Source organism: Neltuma alba, unplaced genomic scaffold (genome assembly GCF_004799145.2).
Source record: "Neltuma alba isolate B1F8T4 unplaced genomic scaffold, ASM479914v2 tig00005853_pilon, whole genome shotgun sequence".
Taxonomy (NCBI): Eukaryota; Viridiplantae; Streptophyta; class Magnoliopsida; order Fabales; family Fabaceae; genus Neltuma; species Neltuma alba.
In genome coordinates this window covers 19,123-46,879 of record NW_021634255.1, presented here as the reverse complement: position 1 = coordinate 46,879, position 27,757 = coordinate 19,123, and the positions used below count along the sequence as shown (strand labels likewise).

At 34.0% G+C, this 27,757-nt stretch overlaps 4 protein-coding genes across 5 annotated transcripts; 3 read left to right on the top strand and 1 right to left on the bottom strand.

Moving 5' to 3' along the window:
• Positions 1-1,014: 1,014 nt before the first annotated feature.
• On the top strand, positions 1,015-7,555 carry LOC114748886 (plasma membrane ATPase 4-like). The gene is made up of 16 exons (XM_028937355.1): positions 1,015-1,225; positions 2,856-2,975; positions 3,079-3,315; positions 3,557-4,318; positions 4,402-4,524; positions 4,607-4,711; positions 4,816-4,960; positions 5,051-5,215; positions 5,307-5,545; positions 5,631-5,663; positions 5,762-5,843; positions 5,962-6,122; positions 6,218-6,391; positions 6,487-6,669; positions 6,753-6,934; positions 7,070-7,555. Exons 1-16 carry the CDS (start codon positions 1,169-1,171, stop codon positions 7,164-7,166), a joined length of 2,865 nt encoding a protein of 954 aa, XP_028793188.1. The 5' UTR covers positions 1,015-1,168; the 3' UTR covers positions 7,167-7,555.
• Positions 7,556-16,246: 8,691 nt separating this feature from the next.
• Positions 16,247-17,036, top strand: LOC114748889 (transcription factor bHLH146-like). Its single transcript, XM_028937358.1, has one exon. The coding sequence runs from the start codon at positions 16,258-16,260 to the stop codon at positions 16,807-16,809; it is 552 nt and encodes a 183-aa protein (XP_028793191.1). The 5' UTR covers positions 16,247-16,257; the 3' UTR covers positions 16,810-17,036.
• Positions 17,037-19,968: 2,932 nt separating this feature from the next.
• LOC114748885 (uncharacterized) lies at positions 19,969-22,072 on the top strand. The gene is made up of 3 exons (XM_028937354.1): positions 19,969-20,153; positions 20,500-20,670; positions 21,684-22,072. The coding sequence occupies exons 1-3, from the start codon at positions 20,023-20,025 to the stop codon at positions 21,925-21,927; spliced, it is 546 nt and encodes a 181-aa protein (XP_028793187.1). The 5' UTR covers positions 19,969-20,022; the 3' UTR covers positions 21,928-22,072.
• A 671-nt stretch (positions 22,073-22,743) lies between these two features.
• Positions 22,744-25,322, bottom strand: LOC114748888 (nifU-like protein 3, chloroplastic). Of its 2 annotated transcripts, none has more exons than XM_028937356.1 (4): positions 25,058-25,322; positions 24,864-24,975; positions 24,223-24,521; positions 22,744-23,189 (listed from the first exon to the last, which is right to left on the bottom strand). In XM_028937356.1, exons 1-4 carry the CDS (start codon positions 25,178-25,180, stop codon positions 22,998-23,000), a joined length of 726 nt encoding a protein of 241 aa, XP_028793189.1. In that variant the 5' UTR covers positions 25,181-25,322; the 3' UTR covers positions 22,744-22,997. The 2 variants fall into 2 exon arrangements, with proteins under 2 accessions (XP_028793189.1, XP_028793190.1); XM_028937357.1 differs by having other exon boundaries at positions 22,854-23,189; positions 24,223-24,528; positions 25,058-25,144.
• Between the last annotated feature and the right edge of the window lie 2,435 nt (positions 25,323-27,757).

Here is a 27,757-nt window from a genome sequence, read left to right as displayed (position 1 = left end):
AAAATTTATAGAAAATCATTAGCTCATCTCAAACACTATTCCGACAAAATAAAATAGAGTTCACAACACTAGCAATCAACCGTAGGATCAAATTTAAATCTAATGGATACAAGATTACTCCTCTCTCAAGAGTTATTTAATTAATTTAAATACATTTAAAAAGACTAATAAGTTATTTAATTTTAGCAAATGACATGTCCTTTTAAAATACTCCTGTATAATATAAAATTATATTATATTATATTATATGTCACTTTATTAAATTAATTGAGAGAAAATGAAAGATTTTCAAGATAAAATAAATTAAAATTTATATTAGAATCAAAAACTATTCTCCAGTAAAATCATATGCATTTAAAATGGGGGGATAATATAGCTTGAAATAAATAATTTTAAATTAGAGATATTGGATTGGAAAAAAAGATGGGGTAGAATTGAGAAATTAATTAAAAAAAGAGGTCAAATGGGTGGCAAGTAGGAAAGTAGCGACAAGGGAGAGGTGATGAGTGAGAGAGAGAGAGAGAGAGGAAAGTCTAATATAAGAAGCATCATTCTGAACTGAGATGTTTAGACGTTTAAATGAAACAAAACCATGATTTTAAAAATATTTTTACAGTATATTAGTATGAAGTAAATATATAAAAAGGTTTGTATCGATTTAAAAAGAAAATACTACCTTCGATCTTAATTATAAGAGTCAGTTGACTAATTTGAGAAGATTAAGGAAGTAAGTTGAGTTAGTTATTGTCCTAAATAGGTGTTGTCTTTCCTAAAATATCGTTACTAATCAAATGTATTAACTAGAACTATTATTATTAGAAGGGTTGCTTTAAAAAAATGTATAAATATAAAAGATAAAGTGAATTGGGGTCTTATATTTAGGACCAAAATAAAAATTAAACAGGATCTTATATTAAGGACAGGAGGTAGTACTTTTTAAAAGCATTTTTTAAACAATCCAAGTACCTACTATATAACCCATGGCACATTTCCAACCACGTCTTGCTTCTTCCACCTTCCTACTTCCTTATTCTTCTTCCCAACCCACCTCCCCTGCTTCTTCACTGCTTCCACCTTCCTACTATATATATATATCCCCTCTCTTTTCAGTTCATAAATATTCATTCATCTTCATCTTCTTACTGGTGTTTACTCTGTTTGATCACTCATGGGGGGAGACAAGGCAATCAGCCTTGACGAGATCAAGAACGAGGCCGTTGATCTGGTATGCCTCTTCCTTCCTTCTTTTCTCTTCTACACTCTTTGCTGCTTTCTACTATCTCTTCTCTGCTTTCGTGATCTCTTCAATAACCCTCCTTGGTTGCCTTCGTTGCTTGGTATTTTCACTTCACTTCTCTTTTTAATCATATCGATCGACACGTTCAGTTAGTTTCAACTGCGTCTCTGTTCTTCTCATGGTCTGTTTCTGCAAGCAAAGCCATGCTCTGTCTCGGAAAAATTCTTGCTTTCTTTTTTCTGAATAAATTCTTCCATGGATCTCTCACATTATTTTCTTTGTGGACAAAAATAAGGAACCCAGTCACATGAAAATCAGCTAAACATGCCTGGACAAAGACAGCTACACATGTTCCACAACTCACAATCCTGACCCATCATTTTCCTGCCACCAAACATGTTCGTTTCTGTTAATTCCCTGCAAGGTTAAAAAACACAGAGAGAGAGAGAGAGAGAGAGAGAGTTCAACCAAAAAGAGTTCTAGTCGCTTAATTTTTCTTTCCCCAAGTCGTTGAGGATGAGATTTTAACTTTGGATTCTTCTAATTAACTTTATTACCTGTTGGAGAACGAAATTTGAAGTACTTAAGCCGTAGTACGCTGGCTTTTTCATTCCTGGAAAGAGCCACCTGATGAACCGTCCTTTTATGGGAACCCTCACGTTCAACGGTCCTGACTCTGCCTGACACCACAGGGTCCACCGTTTTACTTGTCCGTTTTGCCCTCAGATCTCTGCCTGTTTTCTTGGAGACCCGCCCCAGGGCCAGGCCAACCTAACATTTTCGTCATTCCGTGCCGTGAAGATTATAAATTTAACCAAACGGCTATTATCCAAACCGTGATCGGTTGTTGCGCGTGAATTACACGCTCCAATCACATGGAGAGAGAGTGGCTATGTCCCACCCCATACTGCGTGGCCCGATAGTCAACGGCTCGTGATTGGCTGGCTCGTCCTTTTATGGCCGTTGCCCAATACACGCATGCCGTTAATCTAAAGTAGAGTTTTTTTTCTTAGAAGAAAAGGGAAATATATTATGTAAGCATACGAGATAATCCCGCCGTCAGAAAGGAAAAGACTGATTTGGGCTGGAAGTGGAAATTTTGTTGTAAACACGACAACAAAATTTAGAAATCAAATCTAGATTTTGGCAATTCCTCCAAAAAAAATAATTTTTGTGCTTCATTAAACAAAATTTTTTTATATTATATTTATTTAATTATTACTGTGTAAAGTTACTCAAAATAAGTTATTGGTCGTACCATATTTTTATGCTCATTAGAGCAGACCCAGATGCACTCTTAGTATTATCATTTCCCATACTCTGTATTATGTCTGATTCTGTGATCAGTGGCTTCCTTTATATTACAAGTTCTTGAATGATACTGTCTGTTAGAACCGAAAAATGCAATCTATATCAGAAAGAGAATCGCATCATATACCATGTTATATCAAGTATCAGAAACATATGTGCTGTATCATGTCACATGTTTCCTTCACTCTGATGTTTTGTGTTTGTGTCACTGTCTTTGCGACGCTCTCTCTTGGGGAGGAAGATGCAAATGGAAGTCTTGAAAGGGGACTAGAAATAATCCTATGTTTCTAATGTTACTTGTTTATAGGAACGTATTCCCATAGACGAAGTGTTTGAGCAATTGAAATGTACCAGAGAAGGTTTATCCTCCGAGGAAGGAGCCAACCGGCTTCAGATATTTGGACCCAACAAACTCGAAGAGAAGAAGGTCCGATCAATGGCTAATTACTTCTCCAAAACAGAATTTTTACATATGCCACTGATTTATGATGCTAACTCCTGTTTAAAAAAAAAAAAAAAAACTGTTGCAGGAAAGCAAATTCCTCAAGTTTCTCGGGTTTATGTGGAATCCTCTGTCATGGGTTATGGAAGCTGCTGCAATTATGGCGATTGCCCTGGCAAATGGTGACGGAAGGCCCCCAGATTGGGAGGACTTTGTGGGTATTGTATGTTTGTTGCTGATCAACTCCACTATCAGTTTCATTGAAGAAAACAATGCTGGGAATGCTGCTGCAGCTCTTATGGCTAGCCTTGCTCCTAAGACAAAGGTAATAAAAGTATTTTTATATCATCCCTATGTTGGTCTAGTGTGACTCAAAGTTTCCATGAGAATAACATTTTTGTAGAGAATGATATGAAATGTTGTGAAGAAGTAGCAGGAAGAAGACTTTTTAGTTCAATTTCCTGACAAGGAAACTGAAGTGTTAACTTTTTAGTTGGGACAAGCATGTATAATGTATTGAATTATTTGAGGAATTGCATGAGATTAATTAAAGTTACTTTTGACAGGTTCTTAGAGATGGGAAATGGACTGAGGAAGAAGCTTCAATTCTGGTTCCTGGAGACATCATAAGTGTTAAACTTGGTGACATTATTCCTGCTGATGCTCGCCTTCTTGAGGGTGACCCGTTGAAGATTGATCAATCTGCTCTGACAGGAGAGTCTCTTCCTGTGACCAAGAACCCTGGAGATGAAGTCTTCTCTGGATCAACTTGCAAACAAGGTGAAATTGAAGCTGTCGTTATTGCTACTGGTGTCCACACATTCTTTGGGAAGGCGGCTCATCTTGTGGACAGCACCAACCAAGTTGGGCATTTCCAGAAGGTTCTCACAGCAATAGGGAACTTCTGCATTTGCTCCATTGCTGTTGGAATGTTGACTGAGATCATAGTCATGTATCCTATCCAACACAGAAAGTACAGAGATGGAGTTGAAAACCTCTTGGTCCTCCTGATTGGAGGAATCCCAATTGCTATGCCTACTGTGTTGTCTGTGACCATGGCCATTGGTTCTCATAGGCTCTCTCAGCAAGGTGCCATCACCAAGCGTATGACTGCCATTGAAGAGATGGCTGGTATGGATGTTCTTTGCAGTGACAAGACCGGGACACTCACCCTTAACAAACTTAGTGTTGATAAGAACTTAATTGAGGTCTTTGTAAAGGGTGTGGACAAGGAACATGTGATGCTTCTTGCTGCAAGGGCCTCTAGAATCGAAAACCAGGACGCCATTGATGCTGCCATTGTCGGAACGCTTGCTGACCCGAAAGAGGTATATTACTTCTCTTCAGCTGATGTAAGAACCATACATGTTTGTGTGAATGATTGTATTTAACATGTCTGAGTAATGTGCAGGCAAGGGCTGGGATCAGAGAGGTGCATTTTTTCCCATTCAATCCTGTTGACAAGAGAACTGCTTTGACTTACATTGAAGCTGATGGAAGTTGGCACCGGGCAAGCAAAGGTGCACCAGAGCAGGTAACCTGATGGTTCAGTTTGTGGTTTGAGAAGAATTATGGTTAAGTAATTGATATCATTAATGTTTTGTTTTGCTCAACAGATCATGAACCTGTGCAACCTAAGGGAAGACGCTAAGAAGAAGGTCCATGCTATTATTGACAAGTTTGCAGAAAGAGGCCTTCGTTCACTTGCTGTTGCAAGACAGGTTCTTATTAGTTTTCATGAAATCAAGTTGAGAGTTTGTCTTGGTATATTTATTTCACTCTACAAAACAAATGCCTTATTGGTTCGCTTGTGTCACTTGTGCAGGAAGTTCCTGAGAGAACGAAAGAAAGCCCTGGTGCTCCATGGCAGTTTGTCGGGGTGTTGTCACTGTTTGACCCTCCTAGGCATGACAGTGCTGAAACCATTCGAAGAGCTCTTAACCTCGGAGTAAATGTCAAGATGATAACTGGTGTGTATCTTCTGTAATGCAGGATGTGCATTTATTTCCATGCTTTCTCAATTCTCAATCTGATATCTTGTATTGCTTTTTGACCTCCAGGTGATCAACTAGCCATAGCAAAAGAGACAGGAAGGAGACTTGGCATGGGAACAAACATGTACCCATCTGCTTCCTTGCTTGGTCAAGATAAAGATGCAAATATTGCATCACTTCCTGTGGAAGAGTTGATTGAGAAGGCAGATGGATTTGCTGGAGTATTTCCAGGTTCATTCTCTTTAACGATTTTGTTTCTGCTTTCACTCAAAACAATTGTGCTAGTCCTGACCTTTATGTTATCTATTGCTGTTCTTCACAGAGCACAAATATGAAATCGTGAGGAAATTGCAAGAGAGGAAGCACATTTGTGGAATGACTGGTGATGGTGTCAATGATGCTCCTGCTTTGAAGAAGGCAGATATCGGTATTGCAGTAGCTGATGCAACCGATGCTGCAAGAGGTGCTTCTGATATTGTCTTGACTGAACCTGGGTTGAGTGTCATCATTAGTGCAGTCTTGACTAGCAGAGCTATTTTTCAAAGAATGAAAAACTACACTGTTAGTTTCTCTTGTCCCTTTCTTCCTCTCTCTCTATCTTGTAAAATCAGCACTATCCTCACACATTATATTACTTGTATTGCAGATCTATGCAGTCTCCATCACTATACGTATAGTGGTAAGCAAAAGCTACAATAAAGACTATAGTTAAGCATAATTCTTTATGATAAGGAACGGATACTCATCAGTTTCCATGGTTTTTGTTTCTTAATGCAGTTTGGCTTCCTGTTCATTGCATTGATATGGAAATTTGACTTCTCTCCTTTCATGGTTTTGATTATTGCCATTCTAAATGACGGTAAAATCCTGAACAAATATGCCTTTGAAATATATAGGCTTCTTCACATTGTGTACCTTATCCCTTTCTTGATTGAAAATGGATATCTAATATATCAACTGTGTGATTCTTCTATCAGGAACAATCATGACAATTTCAAAAGACAGAGTGAAGCCATCTCCCTTGCCTGACAGTTGGAAACTGAAAGAAATTTTTGCCACTGGGGTTGTGCTTGGAGGTTACCTGGCTCTGATGACTGTCATATTTTTCTGGGCAATGAAAGAAACTGACTTCTTCCACGTAAGAAAAAAGATGTTCATATTACTCTACCGGTTCCTAAATTTATAGTTCTTTTGACTCAAATTCTTAACAACACATGTAATTTATCATCCCAGGACAAATTCAAAGTTAGACCTCTGAATGACAGTGAACATGAAATGATGTCTGCTTTGTACCTACAAGTCAGTATAGTGAGCCAGGCTCTTATATTTGTGACCCGTTCTCGTAGTTGGTCCTATGTTGAACGCCCTGGATTGCTTTTAATGAGTGCCTTCATTATTGCTCAGCTGGTAAGGATATGAAGTTAATATAAACTTGCATGTTTCTGTACGGATATGATCAGAGAAGAAGGTTGGAGTAAATTTTGAACTCAATGAACTTGCAGATTGCTACTTTCATAGCAGTATATGCCAACTGGGGATTTGCAAGGATCAAAGGAATTGGGTGGGGTTGGGCGGGAGTGGTCTGGCTCTACAGTATTGTCTTCTATGTTCCACTTGACTTCTTAAAATTCGCTATCCGTTACATCCTAAGTGGCAAGGCATGGAACAACCTACTAGAAAACAAGGTACGTAAATTTTACTTTCTGTCATCCTTAAATGCAATTTTGGTGGCCAGATTTGACTAATTTTTTTCTGAAATGCATCACAGACTGCCTTCACCACCAAGAAAGACTATGGAAAAGAGGAGAGAGAGGCTCAATGGGCACTTGCTCAGAGAACCCTCCATGGACTTCAACCTCCAGAAACTTCTAGCATCTTCAATGATAAGAACAACTACAGAGAGCTCTCTGAGATTGCTGAGCAGGCCAAGAGAAGAGCTGAAGTTGCAAGGTAAACCAACCCCACAACATAAATATGAATAGTATTATGAGATTTTAATCAAATCATAGTTTACTGCCACAACATGAACCCAAAAAAAACACTGTACGAGGTTGATTATAATTGGCTTTGTTCTTGTGATTTCAGGCTTCGCGAGCTTCACACGCTCAAGGGTCATGTTGAATCAGTGGTGAAGCTGAAAGGGCTGGACATTGACACAATCCAGCAGCACTACACTGTGTAAGAAAACAGCTTGATAAGATTTATATGCAGATAGCAAAACGGCCAGAGGTTCAAAGGCAAACCTGAAACGAAGTACAAGGACAAGGCCTACCTACTTCATAGTAGGGAGAGAACGTCTCTGTGTAATAGCTCTCCTAATCTGTTTACCTTTTTTTTTTTCCTTCCCTTTTTTGTTTCTTGTTTCCGCATATGCCTTCGTTTTGCCTTCTCTTCCCAAGTCCTGTGTCTTCTTCGCAATCATATCGAAGATGATGATGAAGAACTTGATGTTAGGATTTTTTTTTGACGTGGGAGAATAAAAGTTTATGGAAATTACTTGAGCATCACTGTGTTCGAAAGTTCTCTCTAATTAAATTCTCCTTTATATGCTTGCCTATGCGCAATATTGAAGCCATTTTGTTGGTATTTGCGGTAGAGTAAAGTTCATAGAGCTTCATAAGCTTCATATCTTAATCAAAACTTACAAAAACGTCAGAGATTACCTTGTTTGGAGCCTTTCAAGAGCTAATGGCTATTCCTTTTACCGTCCAAGCATGCCTCACCCAGTTTTTTTCCTTCTTAAAAAATGAAAGTATAAGAAGTACTTGGCTCATAGCCAGTACGTTAATATTTTTGAGGATATTTTTCATGGTTTTGATCACATTAATGGATATCAACTCAAAGTTAAAAAAAATGGTCTTTTTGGTTTTCAAGGCACTGATTCAAAACCAACCAAATAATCTTTTGCTTTCAACAAAGAACACTACAGAAATAAAGCAAATACAGTTGGCTCATGTAAGGGTGGAATTAGATTAGTAGTGGCAAAACTGATTTTTGGTCCAATTGATTTTTGTAAACTTTAAATTAAAGTAAAAATTAGTTAGTGTAATGTGATTTATGTTTATAAAAAGTCAGTTGAAAAAACTGAAACTTGTTTGGATGATTAATAAAAAAAATAAATTTAGATGCAAAATAACTAAAAAGGATATAAACTTTATTAAATAGTAGCGTTCTATATTACATGATATTAATATGATATTTTATTTAGCTTTCTTAATCTCTTCAAATTAGTTTATTGGGGTCTTATATTAAAGAACAAAAGTAGTATATTATATGTATACAATTTGATAAATTTAAGAAAATAATAAATTAAAATAATTAAATTTTATTAGATAATTTTTTCTCCTTAGAAAAAAAATAAGTTATTAAGTCAAAATAGGACCCACTTAAATATCTTTATCTTTCTTCTCATTCTTGTTGTTTTCTCTCTCCTTGTTTTCAATGGAAAAAGCTCAAATTTTGAGTTTTATTTGTAACTGACTTTTGTTCCAAAAGCTCATTTGAAAAAAAGTTAATCGAAACAAGCATCATTTTAAAAATAAGCCACCAACACTAATTGTATACAGTCCCATGCATGTTTGGAGTTGCAAACAGCATTCCAAATACACGCTTAACATATTTGAAGCTAGAAACATTTATTTTCACTATAATTTTTTTTAAGAATTTACATATCTTTAAAAATGATTGGGTTGTTGACAGAGCACGATGGCGTCGTGTGATTCATGTAGCCGACCCCACCTAGTGGGATAAGGCTTGTTGTTTGTTTGTTGAACATATCTTTAAAAATGAAAAAGGTGACATAATGAGTGTGAAGTTGTGTGAGGATACTTTTTAGTCATATTTTTTCAGATTATACTATTTGATAATATTGTGGGTGATGAAAATAATGATAGAGGAAGACGTGGAACAACCAAGGCCTTTCATTTCGCTTTCAGATAGGGATTGAGCTATAATTCTTTACCCTCAATATGTTATATGAATCACATGATGTCATTATATTTTATTAACAATTAAATATTTGAATATATTATTAGTTAGAAAGTCTCATTTAATAACTTTATTGTGTCTTCCAAGGAACAAAAAATCGGACCAGTAACTAAACCGGTCTAGGCAATGGGTCAAGGGTTGCTAGTCGGACCGGAGGTCGGACCGGTCATATTAAAATAATACAATTTAATTCAAGATATATAAATACATTCCTATTATTAGAATAAAACAATCCTAATTTAGCAAACGATTTGACTATTCCAATATTCCTCAACGGCTCAACCTCAAATATGAAATTCATATTTCATATATCAGTCAGTCTCACACAATGGAACAAGAGCATAATTAAATTGACAAATTCAGCTACCTATTTTAGTGTTTATACTTTCATTCAGCCTCAGACAGTTAGACGGGCGAAAAACAAAAAATGGCTCTGATATTGGAGAAAAAGAAAATAGCAAATTGGAACAATCGGCACTGTGAAGAAGAAAAATGACTCTGAAGCTATAGTGCTATACACCATATCTCAACCTCACTCTTCAAAATCGTAACAATCAGCAATCGCACAAAGCATGACCAATGAAGGAAAAAGCAAAGCACATCTAACTGAATGAAAGCAATGAACAAGACAACAAGAGCACAGAAGCTGAAAACAAGTAGAAGTAGAAGTAGAAGGAAGAACCTCCGAGCTGCGATAATGATTCTGCCACCGTGAAGAAGAAGCGACGACGGGAGGCAACCACGATGGCCTGCTGCTTCGACGGTTTGACTTGGAGTCTTGGATGACGTTATGAGAAGATCTGCAACCTTTGACGACAAAGAAAAATCCGACACAATGAGAGTGGATTCAGCTAGGGATTTTCGATTTGGGGAGGAGAGAAAAATGGCGAAAAGGCACAGCAAAACTAAAGCTTGGGGGCAGTGGGAGTTGAACCTCGATTTCGACTTGGGCACCTGGTTTTTTTTTTTAATTTTTCATGTTAAACGACGTCGTTTTCTGGGTTGGAGGTTTAAAAAAAAAAAAGTGCCAAAACCGGGCAACCCATCCAACCACTGGGTTGCCCGGTTCTTACCAGTTTTCCCTGTTTGAACCGATTTAGTACTGGTTCAATAAGGCACAAGTTTTTTTTTATCAAACCAGACCGGACCAACAACCGGTTCACCGGTTTTCCGATTGAGCCGACCGGTCCGATCCGGTTTTTTTTTTCCTTGGTGTCTTCCCTTTCTCTCGGGTATTCATCTATCTATCTCTTTTTCAAATGGCTCCATATTCTTGTTTGATTTAGTCCCCTAACTATCACCTCCAACAACGTTTTTTTGTAATATATTTGAGCCGCTCTAAACAATTTTTTACCATTTTCTTTTCCGTGCATCAACTTATCCTCATATATAATATAAAAACTTGAGCAATTATATTATTTACAAATCATAAACAGTATCATTGATTCCTCAAACTCTATACCATGTACAGAAGTACTCAAGAGTTGCTAAAAGTTCTATATATGTTTGTGAGTATGTATATATCGATGGAGTTAAGGGTATGGGACAAAAGCCAAACCAATCCCCACTTGACTCAACTGTCCCTAAAAATCCAACAATGTCTTCTTCTCTCTGTTTTTTTAATTTTATTTTATTTCTTCCTATTCGCCTTCTTTTAAAATAAATAAAAACATAAATGGAATATTGGAATATATAGTTGAAGTATTAAAATCAGTTTTGAAGTTACACGTGCAATTGTATGGACAACGAGTCAGGCCTGGTCCTCTCCTTGAACTACTACCTCCGAAATATAAGACCTTATTTGATTTTTAGTTTGATCCTAAATATAAGACCTCAATCTATTTTATCTTTCATATTTATACATTTTTTTTAAGATAGTCCTTCTAATAATAGTAGTTCTAGACAATACACTTGACTAGCAAGGATATTTTAGGAAAGACAAAACCTATTTAATATAAATAACTAATTTAAATTATTTTCTTAATATTCTCAAATTAGTCAATTAGCTCTTATAATTAAAACCGGAGGTAGTATAATCAATGGACAGAATGAGTTTTAAAACTTGGTAAATATATAATGCTCATTGCGTGTTCTTGAAGAAAAAAGTAAATTTTATTCATTCTTCAGATTCCACATGCAATACTTCATTCATCATGCAACAAATAGGGATGGCTTGATCTACTAAATCGATTTTACTTTTGTACTTTTTTGTTTATTAAGTCAATATGAATCATCTAGCTAAATTTAATATTTTTTTTATATTCATATGTCAGCTTTTATTATTATTTTGATAGTTATTTTCATATTATATTTCTCATGCTTTGGATATAAAATAAATACTGAAAATAATTATTATTATATTTGAGCTATTTAAATTTAATACGAACAATTTAAAAACAGGTATGGTGTAAAATAAAGAATAGTAGAGAAACCAATTTTCAAGACTTGTCTTCACTTTAACTGGCACTTGTCAGTTTACGCTATATATGTATTATTACATGAGGTATGCTTACTTTGTAAAAATAATAATATAAGGAGGAAAAATCAAGTGTAGCAACAATGAATATGAGTCCATAGATAATGTGACTTATCAATATTTTATACATTTAATCAATAACAATATAAAAATTTAATATGCATCTTTAATTTGTTGTTGAAATAATTATCAAATAATACATTTTATTATTTTAGTATGCACCTCACCATTTTCTAAGATTGACTATTCCCTCCCTACCTTGGATTATAATAATATTACGCCCATGAATCATAGATATATGGTGGCGAAAATTATAATTCCCATGCCATAGAGTACCCAAGGATATTTGGCTTAGCGGAGGACGAGCTAAATCACCAAATAGACAAACTACTTAATATAAAAACTATATAAGTAATTTAAAAAAATTAAAAAATTAGTTAAGTTAGTTATTTATAATAAATATGTGTTGATTATTTAAAATTATTTTTATTAATTATGTGTATTGAAATTATCTTTCAGGGGTTTGTTTGTTATGAAGAAAATGGAGGGAAAGGAAATGGGAGAAAAAACTTTAATGAACTCAATTTAAAAAATTTAAAGAAGTAGGTTAAAAACTTTTAACTAATTTTGCTTACTTTTTTATTTTATATCTTCTCTTTATCAAAAGTTTATAATACCATTTTTTATAATTTTTTAAATCGAGCTTATTAAAATTTTTCCTCCCCTTACAACAAACAAGTTAGTGAAAACCATTTAATTAACATATAAAATTGATAGAAATACTTTAAAAAAATTATATATTAAAAAATAAAGTAAATTAAAATATTATATTTAAAACTAAATTTAATCTCAACAAACTCTTATATGTAAAGCTCGGGTTAGCATTGCTGAAAAAAATCTAACAATGGGTGATTCCTAATTCTTTTTTAAAAGAAAAAGAAACCGAAATTCCCTTTAACATTGATATGGCAAGAGATTCAGGCCCCAAAAAAAATGGCAAGAGGACCCCACAATAGGATGGTTACTCATCAAAAATATCTTATGAGAAGCAATGTTTGGGTGGGTTTATTAAAATACACTATTTTTACTCAAAAGTAAATGCTATGTAATTGTCTAAAACTCTTTCAGTCCTATATATAGAATACACTGAATTAATTAGATCAAAAAGTTATTTTCTAAATATACTTTTATTTACAGAGATAAAGAAAGATTAATGAGTAAGAAAAGCGGCATGTGAGAGATAATCAATTTTACGATATAACATGGAATTAATTGGAATGGTTAAAATTTCAGATATCCTTTAAATATGTCTTATAAATTATATTAAAAAAATTCTTATATATAGTACTATGGAATTGTAATGATTAACTGATTTGTGAGGTAAAATAGCATGAACTATGGTAATAAAGAATTAATAAGTGTAGCAGAATGAGAACTAAAATAAATTTTAGACCAAAATAATGATGATGCGAGTTCTGAGATTGAGCACATGCATGGTTGTCCCACTCAAATTTAAAAGTTGGTTTGGCATTTAATTATCTTTGCTTCGCTCTTTGAAGACACAACACGTCCCTACTGCTTTAAAATTAAAGCATTTCGCCTTTTGAGCTTAATATTCTTATTCAGCAACTTCGTTCTTTTGTAAGCTTTAGCAGCCTCAAGAGTTTCTTACGAGAAATTCTCTGTTATTCCTAGTATGCAGTTTTATTTCATTTTATCCTATATTAATTAATTTTATCATATTTTTTTATTGTGTTCTGTATGGAGAATATTCACTGTTTTATATTCGTTCCGTTTGGGGAAAAAGAAAATTGCGGACCCTGATTTAGTTTTTTTGTTTATTTTGAAATGGGACAAACAAAAAAATTGCCTTTTATGAATAATTTTTTTAAAATCATCAATTCATTTATCTACATACTATAAGTGTTAGAAAATAAAAGGAGGAGGAAAAGCAACTTATTTCAGATCCAGGTTTGTTATTGTTGCTCTCACGCAGAATTAAATTAAAGTCTAAGTTAGAGTGCAAATATACAATAAGAGGGGACATTTTTCGTATTCACACAAATTTGAATTTGACATCTCACACATAAGTGACCAAGGTCTCTTTCTCTTTCATCACTAGAATCAATACTTACTGGTTATTCAAACAAATTCTGTTAAACAATAAAGTAAACCAACATTAACAATAACAATAAATAAACTGGAAAAATGGTTTAAAGTAAATTATACACATTTTTTCGTATAGTGGATATGAAGTCTAATGAATGAACTATAATGTCTATAATTTGTAAACAGTGAGGCTTACAATAAATTTTGATCAACAATCACCCACATCTTGTCTATACTTAAAAGTTAAAACACATGTTTATATAATACTACCTCCGATCCTTATTATAAAATCTTGTTTGACTTTTATTTTGGTCTGTAATATAAGGCTCTAATCCACTTTATCTCTTATATTTATGTATTCTTTTTTCAAGGTAGTCCTTTTAACAATGATAGTTCTAACCAATACACTTGTTTAGTAAGGATATTTTAGAAAAGGCAATACCTATTTATTACAAATAACTAACTTAACTTCTTTTCTTAATCTTTTAAAATTAGTTAACTAACTCTTATAATTAAGACTACAAGTAATATAAGCAATTTAGAATTGAGGGCAAAAAAACAAATGTGGAACAGACATATAAAATTTTGAATAAAAGTGATTTGGTAGCTTTTTGAGAATGGAAGAAAGATTTTGACTTTGGTTTCACGACTGCCAACATTTATCATCATTATTTTTCTCTAATCGTCCGCCTGACTCTGGGTACGCACTGCGCAGGGCCTGTCTGGTTTTTTTTTTTTTTTTGGGGGGGGGGGGGTGTTTTGCCTGGAGTAAGCATGCATGTGTGTGTCTTCAGTGTGTCAACTGTCAAGATCGGTGGAATTTATGGAAGCGTGCAACTGCGAGGCCAATAATAATAATTGTGCATGTGTGTGTGTCATAGAAATGCGTGGTTGCTAGTGTTCCCTCGAAATGTGATCACCATAAAACCCTAGCCAACCTAAATATATTCTCCTAATAATCATATTTATAAGAAAATTTCAACACGTTTTACTATAATTTTAAAAAAAATAAATGTTATTAATGATTTTGATTTAAATTTTAATAAATTTTAATTTATTCTTATTTAATATATATATACACTTTTTAATAAAATCACAATCACAATAAATTAGAAAAAAGAATGTGCATTAATACTACCTTTGGTCCTATTTATAATAACTCAATTGTAGATTCTAAACAAGATTTTATAAATAGGATCGGAAGTATTATAATAGATTTATGGGTTAATACTGTCTTTAATCTTTGAAAGGTGATCTCATTTTTATTTTAGTTTTTAAAATTTGAAATTAGGACACCCAAAAAAAATACTCTTGGCGACTTGGCCCCAGAATTTGTTCCCTGAACAAGGGTTTTAGGGACCAAAAACACTATTTTAAGAACAAAATTTTTTAATCAAATTAAAATGAGCTCGAATTTTGGGAATCAAAACTATTAATTGGTTTTACATTTTGGATACTAAAATCAAAATGAGATCAAATATTAAAAAACTAAAGGCGACAATAGTAATGATCCTGGGTTTAATGAGATGACTTGTATTAGTGAGAAGAGAATTACTATTGCTATCCTGCAAAGGGAACCAGAGGAGTATATGTACAGGAAGAGGATGATGAGCTGGTTGATTTGAAATGAATTAGGTGAAAAGCAAAAGAGCAGTGCCACAGATAATAAAAAGAGGAAGAAGAACAAATTAAGAGGTGACACAAACAGAAACAGGGACACAGAGAGACACATGCAGAGATGAAAGGAGAACATGTGAAAGGTATTAATGGTGGGGCTAAGGGTGTGCGTTTCTTGGAGGGTAGTGGCACATGCAAGAGGGGCAACCCACATGCGAGCCCATGTGCCCTCTCTTACGCCACCCCTCCCTTCCAATAACCTTTCATTTTCCCCATCATCATCTTCTTCCTCCTCCTCCTCCTCCTCATTACGTACCCCCCCCCACCCATAGATTCACTTCTATACCTTCCTAGCTAGCTAGCCTCGTCACCTTCTTTAATTTTTGTGCGTGTTGTCCGTGCGTGTGTCTGCAAACATGTTCATTATTCAATAATCTAGCTAGCTTCCTAGCTAACTCCTTATCCCCCCCCCCTCTCTCTAATAATTTGCTGCCTCGGTTGGCCTCCAGGTATATTCATACATGTTGCAAAGATAATTCTTTTTGTGAGACTATTCCTATATCAGCATACTCTCCATGAATATTCAAATTGTACTTGTACATTGTTGGATTAGCAGTGACAATAATTAATGCTTTCTTAATTTGGTTCTTAACTGTCTTTCCTAAGGTGATTAACAACTAATTAAGTTGAATAATTCAAGCTACATTAGGACAATCTTCAACTAAACGTACACATTTTGCTTTTTGAGGTACATATTGTTGTCATTTAATTAGGTTCACAGAAATATTTATTACTTTTGTTTATTCTCTTTCATCCAAAAATAGACTTAAGTAATGAGCCATTATAAATAAGCAGGCTTCATGAGTGTATATATATGTCTATATAATACTCTATTATATATCCACCACTGTGTCTTGTGTGATTCAACCGGCAGTCTGCACTCAAAGCTTTGTTTTGCACCCATATCTCCATCCTCTCCTCGCTCACATCTCCCACATATTATTCCTTCAACACCATTTTTAATTTCCCCTCCTCTTCCTCCGCCTCCGCCTCCTCCTCCTTCTTCGTCTTCTTCTTGTGTTTAATGGAGGCTTTGGCAGTTAAACGCAGACGGGTTTACTCTGTGGAACCAAACAGAATAGCCGAAGCCGCGTTTGCGAGGAAGTACGTGAGCTATCTTCTTCCAGCCTTGACGAAGATGAAGGAAAGCACTGAGAGTGATACAGTAAAAAAGGCTGTGAAGTACGAAGTGGACATGGCTCTGGTTTTGTCAGCTCAGGGTTCTGCATGGAGCCACGCCCTAAAACTCAGTCTCCAGCAACAAAACGTCGTCCTCAATAATGGAGTACTGTCTTCTTCTTCTTCTTCCTCATCAGCATCAACCACAACCAAGAAAGCCGCCATGGTGAAGGAGTGTGATCAGAATCTGAGGACGGCAGCGGCTGCAGACCACGACGGAGAAGATGGTGGCGGCGGTGAGGAGAAGGAGGCGATGAGGAGGCTAAGAAGATTGGTCCCAGGAGGAGAAGAGATATGCAATGACCAAGAAATGCTTGCAGAGTTGAAGAGTTATGTCAGGTGTCTGCAAATGCAGGTCAATATTCTGCAGTGTCTGGCCCAGTCTCATTCATTTTAATTTCTTCTTTCTGCTTCTGCTATAGTAGTTATTATTTCACAGAACCATATTTTTTACTTTATCAGGTTAATTATATTACGTTATATTTTGTTCACAACGCCAAAAATTTATATAGCTTTGTTTAATTTCCCCCTCTAAACTATGACTCTAGTTTTTTTCATTGAATCAAAGCTAAGTGTAACGAAGGATCTTTCTTTAAATTTGTCGCAGAGATCCATTGATATGAACAGGTTTTTGTTCTTCATTTAAATTTTTAATGAGCAATAGATGTATGTGCGTAATTATATATACACGCGAGAACATAACATGATGTGAAAAGAACACATTTTAAAACTTTCCACAGGGTGGGATTTTCGGATGATATGTACATTTACATTGTATAGTTTTTTTTTATTGTTATTATTAACATTTGTTTTAGTTGTTGTTGTTAATTTAGAGGTGGTATCACCTTGCATGTGTCTAGCATTTGGGGTACATAATTAAGGCTCTTATTTTAAGTTTTTAGATGATACTCATATATTACAAGCTAAGATAATGTCAAAACAATCATCAAAGTTTATGTGAGAATATATTCTCATCAATTGTTGATAGGGTTCCAAAAGAAAATATATTTATTTACTAACAAGAGTTGGGTTTAGTAGAAGTGGCTAGTCCCTCATAGCATGACAAACTAAGGTTCGAATTTTCATTGAATGATGTGCCCATATTTAGTGTCTAGCAATACTTCAAATAGAATTGTCTCCAACAGGATAATATTTGTGCTTAGCAAAAAATTTTTACTTTAATTCACTTATAAAGGGTAATATATGTCAATAATTTAACTAACAACTCATATTTCTATAATTCAGTAATTTACTGTGAGGTAATTTTGGTTGTGGTGTAGAAAAGGAAATACAAAAGTATCATACAAGACGAATTGGGCGACATGAGACATACACGGAGAGGTTGGGTCTGTGCTAAAGAAACAACTTGCCTTGCTAGCCCACAAAGTTTTGTTTTTGTTAATTTTGTACATAAATATCTGATTTTATTATTGAAAAATAAAAAACCAACCATAATTTTTATTTTTCAAATTTTAATATAGGGTAAAAATGCACCCAATAAATTAATCTTATTTTTCATATGCATCGAACAGTTTAACTTTTTAGTAGGACAATATTACTTAGCACTAGGTGATAGGGCTGCTTTATCCTTCTAAATACCAAATCATACTATTTATAATTTATGAAGTTCATGATGCACCAAATTAAACTCACATCTAGCTGCTGCTGCTGCTGCTAAGTTAAAAGGAAAATGTTTTCAAAATTAGTAGAAGCAAAGAGACTGCAAGAAGCCAAGAACGTTACAAGGAAGGAAAAAACAGTTGTAAGAACATATATTTACCTTTGTTAACACTGAGTCTTGAGTCTTATATTTAAGATTAGAAGAGTAGAAAATAGAGATTATATCGATACAAATATTGGATCGTGGAGAAAATTACACTACCTTCAATCATTAATATAAGGCATAGTTAACTAATTTAAAAAGATTAAATAAATTAAGTAAATTTTTTTAAAGTATTTATAATTATCATTTTTTAAATTAATTTGTCTGGCTGATAAATTAATATACACAACATAGGGTACGTTTGGATCACCGTTTGGAGGAGAAAAAGTACCTGGGAACATGTGAAACGGCAGTTTGAAGCTTTGTTGAAGTAAACATGTTGTTTGGATTGATGTTGTGCAAATGAACTTATACTATGAATTGACTTTTTTTCCAACGCTCCAGAAAGTGACTTTTGCCTTCTGCAACGCAATTGATGGGGTCCACATTAGTGAATAACAAAATGTTTTTACTTTTTTGCCCCAGAGAGAAAATGCTTTTATATAAAATTCAATAGATTAATTTAAGAAATTTAAAAAGCTAAATAAATTATTTAATTATATTTTATATTACATGATTTCTTAAAAATACTTATATGTATTATTAGACTACATATTAGTTTATAAGTCAAGCAAATTAATTTGAAGAAAAATAAATATAAATATTTCAAAATATTTTATTTAAATTTCCTAATCTTCTCAAATTAATTATATGTATTTAATTATATTCTATGTATGTTCAAAATTTTCTCACCAACAAATATTTTTATTTTACAATTATAATTTTAATTATTTTTTAACAATTATCACACTAATATCATATAATATAAAACATTAATATTTAATAAAGTTCATGTCTTTTTCAGTCATTTTACATCTAAACTTATTTTTTTATTAATCATCCAAACAACTTTTAACTTTTTTAACTGACTTTTTATGAGCACCTATCTAAACATAAATCACATTATGCTAACTGACTTTTATTCTAATTTCAGTTAGAAAAGTTAGTTAGACTAGAAGTCAGTTTTACCCAACGTCAATCCAAACACACCCATAATGATACATAAAACTATCATAAAGAAATCATATAACATATATTATACTTAAATAATTTATTTAGGTTTTTAATTTTTTAAATTAATTAACTGAGTCTCATATTAAAAATTAAAAGTAGTACACATATTCATCTGGTTCTATTTATAGGATAGAGAGAGAATATATTTTTTGGTTCTATTTATAGGGTATTAAGAGAAATTTTTTATATGGATATACAATTTCACCCTTCATTTATTTTTGTGTTGACTTTGTTTAGATAATATATAATGTATGTTCAATAAAGATAAAATCAGAAAGTTATTGAATTTTAAATAAGATTTAATAAATTTTAAGATTTTCTCGGCCTATGTGAAACATGTTGAAAGTGACTTATAAATAGAATCAGATAAATATATAGCAACGGAGGTTTGTTAAGCGCAGCTGAATGGCTTCCAATGATATGAGCATTAAGAGCAAATTAATTAATTCAGACATTCATTAGTCTTTCTAACCACGTGCCAAAAAATGTCTAATTTCTTCAATTTAGTTAATCAAATAATAAAACCTTGTTTATCTGTGAGATCTCTAGCACTTCAACAGAGTCAAGGGCAAAAAAAAATCCCTGCCCTGTTTGTGTGCGCGCGCGTTTGGACGGAACACGAAATATCGATTCGTCTAATTCTATGGCGCCACGTGGCGACTTGAGGATCAGAAAATGGATTGGCAGTTCAGCTTTAATCCCAGGAAGGCGCACTCATTTTGAACTCGTTCACCGAAGAAACAGAGCAAACCGGAGACTCTGCAACTCGTTGATATGTGGTCTCGCCAAAGCTTCCTCACCAACGCCCTCATTCCCCTTCCCCACAAACCCTACGCCCCACCTCCTACTTCCCATAAATTCATCTCTTGCAGTTATTCTCAACATGATGAACAAGATTCCCCCAGGTGTCTATCGAATTCCTTCAATTCAATTGGTTCACCGTCTTCTAGATTCAAGGGCTTTTATTTTTTCCCCAGAATATGACGCTGCTAAATTTTCGAATGCTCTTTATGTTGTTTAAACTATCTTACACTCAATGCTGTTTCTCGTGATTGTGATTATTCAGCATGCCAATGTTTCCTATTGGGGAAACGTTTGTCGTAAGTGAAGCTACAAATGAGCATTTTTCACTTGAGATTTCATCAAATCATTATTTTGAGTTAAATTACGTGGCAAATTGGCGATATAGAGATAAGAGTAGTGCTGGTGTGCTTTGACATGTTGAGTAATTAACGGGGTTGATGTGGTTAGGAAGAAAGAGAATAAGTTGGCCAAGTTAGCACTAGTCGCAGTGGCTGCTGGAGTGTTGACACTGGGGTCAGTTCATGATGCATCAGCTGCCAAGAGTGGGGGTAGAGTTGGTGGCAAGGCCTTCAGATCTTCGGCTCCTCGTTCCTCACCCAGAATCAACAACAACTCCAGGTAAAAAAATTCTTTACAAGTTTCGATGAATAGCTTCGCCAATGTAAAATCTGTCTGTTAATGATCTTCTCTGATACTTGGACTGCTTGCCTCCCATCCTTTTACCTTTGCCTTCACTTGATCATTTTGTTCGTATCGTGACTGAAGTTGTTAACTGTCCCGGTTCATTGACATTTTATTAGTTAGCTTCTGGGAGTAATGCTACCATGTCCACAAATGAACTGAAGCTATAATTTTTAATTAATTAAATCTACAAAGGCATGGGTACCGTCATGCTAGTTTGGGACACTACATCGTAAGAATTGAAGTGCCATGTATGATATCACAATGTGTGTCGTAATATGTTCTGACATATATCATACACAGTTCAGTGTGTTCATGATTCATGGCCGTGGGTAGATTGAGCGTAATAGTAGCTGGTGTGTGAAATGTTTGTGTACAAAAGTAACTGATGTGTTACGTGTTTTCGTCTTCACATCTCTCTAGCTTTAAAGCAATTGGAGTTTGGGAACCAAGTAGGAATATAGTGAACTCTTTTGGGTATTAGAATGTAATTGAATTCACAAACGCGACACACATAAATCTTATTAATGCAGGACAGTAAAGTTCATTGATCCGTCTTTCTATATTCCAGTAATTTCTGAGAAATATGCTAGTTTGATCATATATGGTCACGTAGATTCTTATTTAGTCATGAAAATGTTGTTTTCCACATCAGATATTGCATGAATTTATGTGGCCTTCTTACGTAGTTGGGTCCAAACTCTTCCATATATGATTTAATCCCATTTTGGCTTATAGTTCATTTTATTTACTCCTTGGAGTATTATTTGAAGACCATATTAGAAGAAGAGGAAAAAACAATAGCCTTATATGTATTATGTCTGAATGATACTTGTTTCTTCCTAGTAATTCCCTATTAAGTTACATATGTGGGCATGAGATCAGGCATTCTGTTTACAGACCTATTTCTGGATAATCTTGTTTCTGAAAAAGAAAACTTGCATTGGCAGGACCAACATCTATGTGAATCCCCCTGTGGCGCCTCCTTTGGTCGGTGGCTATGGCTACGGTTATGGCGTGCCGTTCTATGGTGGGTGGGGGTGGTCTCCATTTTCGTTCTTCGCACCAGGCCCAAGTGTAGCAGTTGGCATTGGAGGTGGGTTTGATACTATAGTGCTGTTTTTGGTTCTTGGTGCTGCTGCTGCGGTTGTGAGGAGATTCTTTAGGTCAAGAGATGAAGAGGATGACTACTAGCACCAGAAGAAGGGAAAAAAGAGAACAGTATTTTTTTTTTTCCTTAAATATTTTCAGAGAATGATACATGTATGTAAACTAGAATAGTAACCATGGTCGATATCCCAAAAACTTCATATCAGAGTAAGGAAAGGATTCTTTTTTTTTTTTAAAAAGAAAAGAAAAGAACAGCTTATTTGGTATGCCTCGCGTGACAAATCTGAACAAGCAGCAACACCAATCTGTTCAGAGAACTTGCATAAAAATCATCTGCCATAAATACGACACTCGCTTTGGTGGCATAACTATGGAGGATCCATTTTCACAAGAAACAAAGCAAGGCATCATAAGAATGTAGAACTTTCTAGATGCACCTTTACCAACGACAGATTTTGAGGCTCTCAACCCACGCACATGAAAGGAAAGAAAAGATATGATTGTGGGGAAAAAAAATCTCGGAAGTTGTTGTAGAACTGTGAATACGGATGAAGCATCAGGGCCAGGAGGCGAAGTTGCGCAACTTATTAGGGTTTGAGTGGAGACTGATTTTCATGCGGGCTCTTGCTCTTGGTTGCAGGCTTACAGGCTTACTGCTATGTGAAACCATGAGGGTACAGTTGTAATTTTGTCTAATTGAACATTCCTTTCCCTCCCCAATTCCTCATTTTGGAAGAACAAAAGTTAGTTGTACCTGGGAATTTTTCAATGCATTGTGATGTGGATATCGGCAAATCAGGGGGAGGGTCGATGAATAAATAAATGTGTGCCATAAAGAGAAGAGAGACTAAAGTTTAATTAAGTATTAGCCGTCAAATATTTTAATGAAAGTATAAGATGTGACCAAATATTTTTCTCAAGGATATTTTACTATAAATGTCTATAGAATTTTATAGACATGAAACATGAAAATTCGGTAATTCTGAATAATACAACGATAAAGTGAGAGTGAGAGGAGAAATACATATAATCAGTTGTACCCCAATGGGTTGAAATGGTGAGGGTAAAACTAAAAGTGAGGCAATGTTGAATCCTGTATGACGAAGACAAATGCACATGTTCATCTGTTTGGTTTAAAACGGGTACGGAATCCATCACTCTATTAGCTGCACAGCTGCAATGGAAGGTATCTTGTCCCTCAACTTTTGAGTTAGGGCCACACGAACAGTCATAACTTTTGCAGCAGGTCCAGTGAGCCGAACTTTGACGACATAGTCATTAATCTGAACAAGTTCCAGTGTTCCTCCCCCAGTGCCACTAAGGTATGGTCTAATCTCAGCAAGAACCTGAAAACATTATAAGCTTCAGAATGCATTCACAAAGCAAAAGGAAGCTCTAAGCAGAACATGATTAGCTTAACACAGAATCCCAAAGCTCTAAGACATATCTGTGTTTTATGCAGAGACGATTTCTGCAAAATTAAGGCAACATAAAATAGTTGGGGCGGAAGGCACATGTAATATTTGTATTCCGTCTTGTTATTTAGCTCACTATCAGAATTGTTCAAGAAATAAGGAGAGACTTCCAACTTTCTGGCCCAACTGAGAAGAGTGCTTTTTAACCTTGTTTCTTTTAAACTGAATTAAAAGAGTAGGTATTAATGACATGAGATTACAAGCAGGATGGAACCCACAATCTCTCACTTAAAAGCATGAGGGCTTACATGTTACTACCTCCAGTCCCAGTTGACTAATTTGAGTATATTAAGAAAATTAGTTATGTTAGTTATTTGTAATAAATAGATATTGTTTTTCCTAAAATATCCTTACTAATCAAGTGTATCGATTAGAACTATTATTATTACAATAACTAACTTGTGAAAAAATAGATAAATATAGGATAGAAAATGTATTGGGCTATTATATTTAAAGCCAAAATAAAAATCAAACAAGCTTTTATATTAAAGATCAGAGGTAGTATTCAGCCACAGGGACATTGGTGGAGAGTAATCTTTATGGTTTTGCAGAATGTACTAATCACTCATTGTCATTTTCAAGATGATGCCTATGAGTTTCAAACTTTCAATTTATTCTGGAACCTTTCATTAATAAAACCTACACTCACAACCCCTGGGAAGAAAAAGAGGGTTCGATTGTCGATATGAAAACCTACAGGAAATTGGATGGGATATACTCAAGCTTGTGAAGCAAAAACAACAGGCTTTTTCAGTCTTAGACCTTGAGGGTGCGGGTGGGTGCTGCAGTGCAAGTTTCTAGCAGATGACTTCCTTTTACTTCTTAGACTAAGAGGCCATGAGGATGCATAATATTGATCAAATGATATAAATGCTGGAAATTAATGCATAAATAAAGTTCGTACACTTTCAACATTATCCTCAGTTAATTCAAGTCCAGTCTCAGTGTCAACTATCTGCTCCACCTCCAGGATTTCAGGAATCTTATCTTTGAGGCGTGTTTCAATTCCCATCTTTAAGGTCATGGTTGAGCTAGGACATGACCCGCATGCTCCTTGTAGCTTGAGTATAACAACAAGGCCATCTATCTCATGTAGAGCCACATTTCCTCCATCAGCCATCAAGCTAGGCCTTACCTCATCCAAAACCTTCTCTACATTCTCTTCCGTAAGTGGTAGCACACAGGTTGGTGAGACCACAACTCCTGCAGCCTCCAAATGTTATTGCTATAGCCAGTTATTTTCTCCACATCATTTGCGGGCTAATTTGATAAATGAAACTAACAAGTATTATTATAAGTTGCTCAGACACCTTATCCTTTCATTTTAATCATGTGTTCATAAACACCAGAATAACATATGACAAAGTTTTTCAAGACAAAGATGTGTTATTTTTCATATTGCAGCGTAAAATCATATTTCTAAGGCAATGCTATATTCTATACACATTCTGTTCAAAATTCCATAGTCAAAATGCTCTACAATTTCTTGCCCATAATCAATTCAATGTTACTCAAATTCATAAGGTCATACAGTGCATTCGATACCTGTTCTGTTTCGTCGTCGAGTACGCCTAAAAGACCGCGCGAAGTTGATTTGGCGACCTCCGCTAAAAGAACTTTGTTTAGCGGATAATCCTCTGGCATTTGAAATGGGTTCCTAGAAAAAAACGAACATAATTGAGTGATTCTGTAGAATAAATAGTATGAACAAGGGCAAAGAGGAGCAAAATCAAGAGCACCTTCAAGAGAGATATAGGGGCGGAGGATAATCTATCAGAAGCTATGAGCGAGGAGTTGAGTGCAGAAGCTGAAGTTGCTGCATTGAGGCCTTGAGATTGAGAAGAAAGTCTACCACCCAACATTTGAAATCTACCATAAGAGTAGTGGAATGCAAAATCAAAGTTTAAAACTTCATCATTTTTGGTTTCTGGGTGAAGTTAAATTCTGAATTCTGATATTTGCGTTGCAGCGCTGAATGGTGAAGATGCTGATAGAAAGCGTTCACTGATTGGCTCAAATTTTGTGATGATTTTAATAATTATTTATTTATAAAGAGGTGAAAGAAAATGAGGGAGCCAAGTTTGTGGACAGAAGTGAAAGATGAAGGATGGGGAAGGAGGGAGAGACACGTTGTGTCAGACTCAGACCCAAGTTAAATTTGCGTAGTTGAAAACTTGAAATTATATTCGAGATATATTTATAGCAAGTGATTTTTTAAGAATCATATTATATTCTTGAAAACTTAATACCCAATTTGTTTTAAAAACGGATAGGGTATAATATTAAGACATCAGAATATATTTAATTGATAAGATTTGAATAATATTTTGATGGGGATTTATGTATATTGAATTAAATGATGAGTATTATTATTAAATGGGATTTCAATTTAAGGATCAAATGAAAGAATTAATAATTAATTTTGAGTTTAAATGATATCTTAATTAGAATTTGAATATATTAAATTAAATAAAAAACATCATAATTAAATAGTACGTCAATTGGAAGCTTAAATAAAGAAATAAATAAATAATTTTAAATTTTTATATAGTCTTCTTAATTTTTGAATATCATTTGAATAAATAAAAAAATTACACTTCTATAAAAAGTGAATATAATTTTAAGCTGTCTTAGATAATACAATTTATTATCATTTAAAATTTAATCAAATATTTTAATTCGTGCATCGCACGGGAAAGAAATCTCTAGTTGAGCTTATAAATAGTGTGATTCGTGATAAATTTTAAATTACATATTGATTGATAGACTAATATTAATATTAGTAATTCATTTTAATAAATTGAAATAATTTATGCATAAACAAATTTAATATAGATCATTTTCATTTGTTTGTTAGTTATTTTCTCGTTTTTTATACTTAGGGTATGTTTAGATCAGTGATTGGAAAAGTCGTTTATTGTCAATTTGGCTTATAGAAATTAAGTTAAATAAAAACTAAATTGGATAAGCTAAATTGTGTTTAGATTAGAGTTCTGAAAATTAGTTTGCAAAAGTGAGATTAATAAAGAGTTGTTTGGATTATAGTTGAATAAAAGTAAGTTTGGTTGTAAAATAACCAAAATAGGTATGAGTTTTAATAAATAATGAAACATGATTAAAAAAATAATTTCACATAATACAATGAAATTAAAATAATTTAATATGAGGAAGTCAAATTTAATGGGTGAATTAAATTTTAAAATTTTAGAAAAATCATTAAAAAAAAATTAAATATAAAGTGAAACATGAAAATAAAAATATATTTCTAAGAGCATATTTAAAAACAAAAGCATATTTCTAACTTATTTATTACTTTCAACTGATTTTAACTGATTTTTTGTTATCTACAAATTAGTCATTTGAGGCTTATAATAAGAATTAAAGAAGGTAATAAATTTCTTAACTTTTTTCTCTCCATGTTTCAAAAGTTATAAGTCATAAACTGTTAATTTTAGTTTATAACTTGTTGTAATTTTTCATGCAAAAGCCAGATTGTCCAATCACCCATCAAAACAGTATCCAAATTTCTAATCGGGCTTTTTCCCAATTTAAGCTACTTTTTATCCCTAAAAAGCCCAACCAAACAGGCACTTAATCATTAATATACCAATCTCAATATGTGGGTCAGAGAGAGATACACACACATTACAAGTTATAAATAGTGAAGTTTATTCCTTAAACTCCGTATTGCGTGGGAACATGCTTTTTTTTTTTTTTATGTAAATTACTTTGTAGATTGTTGCATTGCATGTTTAGACACAACATGGCATTATATATTTTTCATTTTCTATTAAGGACAAATAACCAAAAAAAAAAGTTAAAAATTACTAAATCCTAAATTAGGTTTAATAATAATACTTTATTTGATATTGACAATACTGAATTTGTAAACGACAATAAATTTTTGTTAACATTTCTTAATTAGTGTTTAATAATTTTCTGCTTTTTTGTTTTTTGTCATTTTCTCTTCTATTAATGTTTTACTCACATTTACTCTCTTCTGTAAATAGGGGGAAATCCGAAATAATCTTCATGGAATTTCAATCCCTTGCAAGTTACAACACAATAAAAATCAATTTTTTGTATAAAATTTTTAAATAGGGATTTAAGCTCAACTCAAACCAAAACCAAGTGGCAAGTGCAAGGTGTTTGATTTTACTCCTCGTAGATCATGCTAGCTGGGCAAAACAAGCCAACAGTAGACCCTTTGGTGTTCATCCAGATGCCCCTAGATCCATGCGTTTACTGTAAAGAGTAAAACCCAAAGTTTTGGCCCAAAACCCCGTTGAATTTTAAATAAAAAAAGGCTGGGCCAGGTTTTGGGACCACGGTTGGGCCTTGACTTGTGACAATTGGATGGTTTGCTTTTAATTCTTCAGGAAAAGAAGTTTTATTGGGCTAATTGAGGTTTTAGAAATGGGCCTGTGTGATTTTTAAGT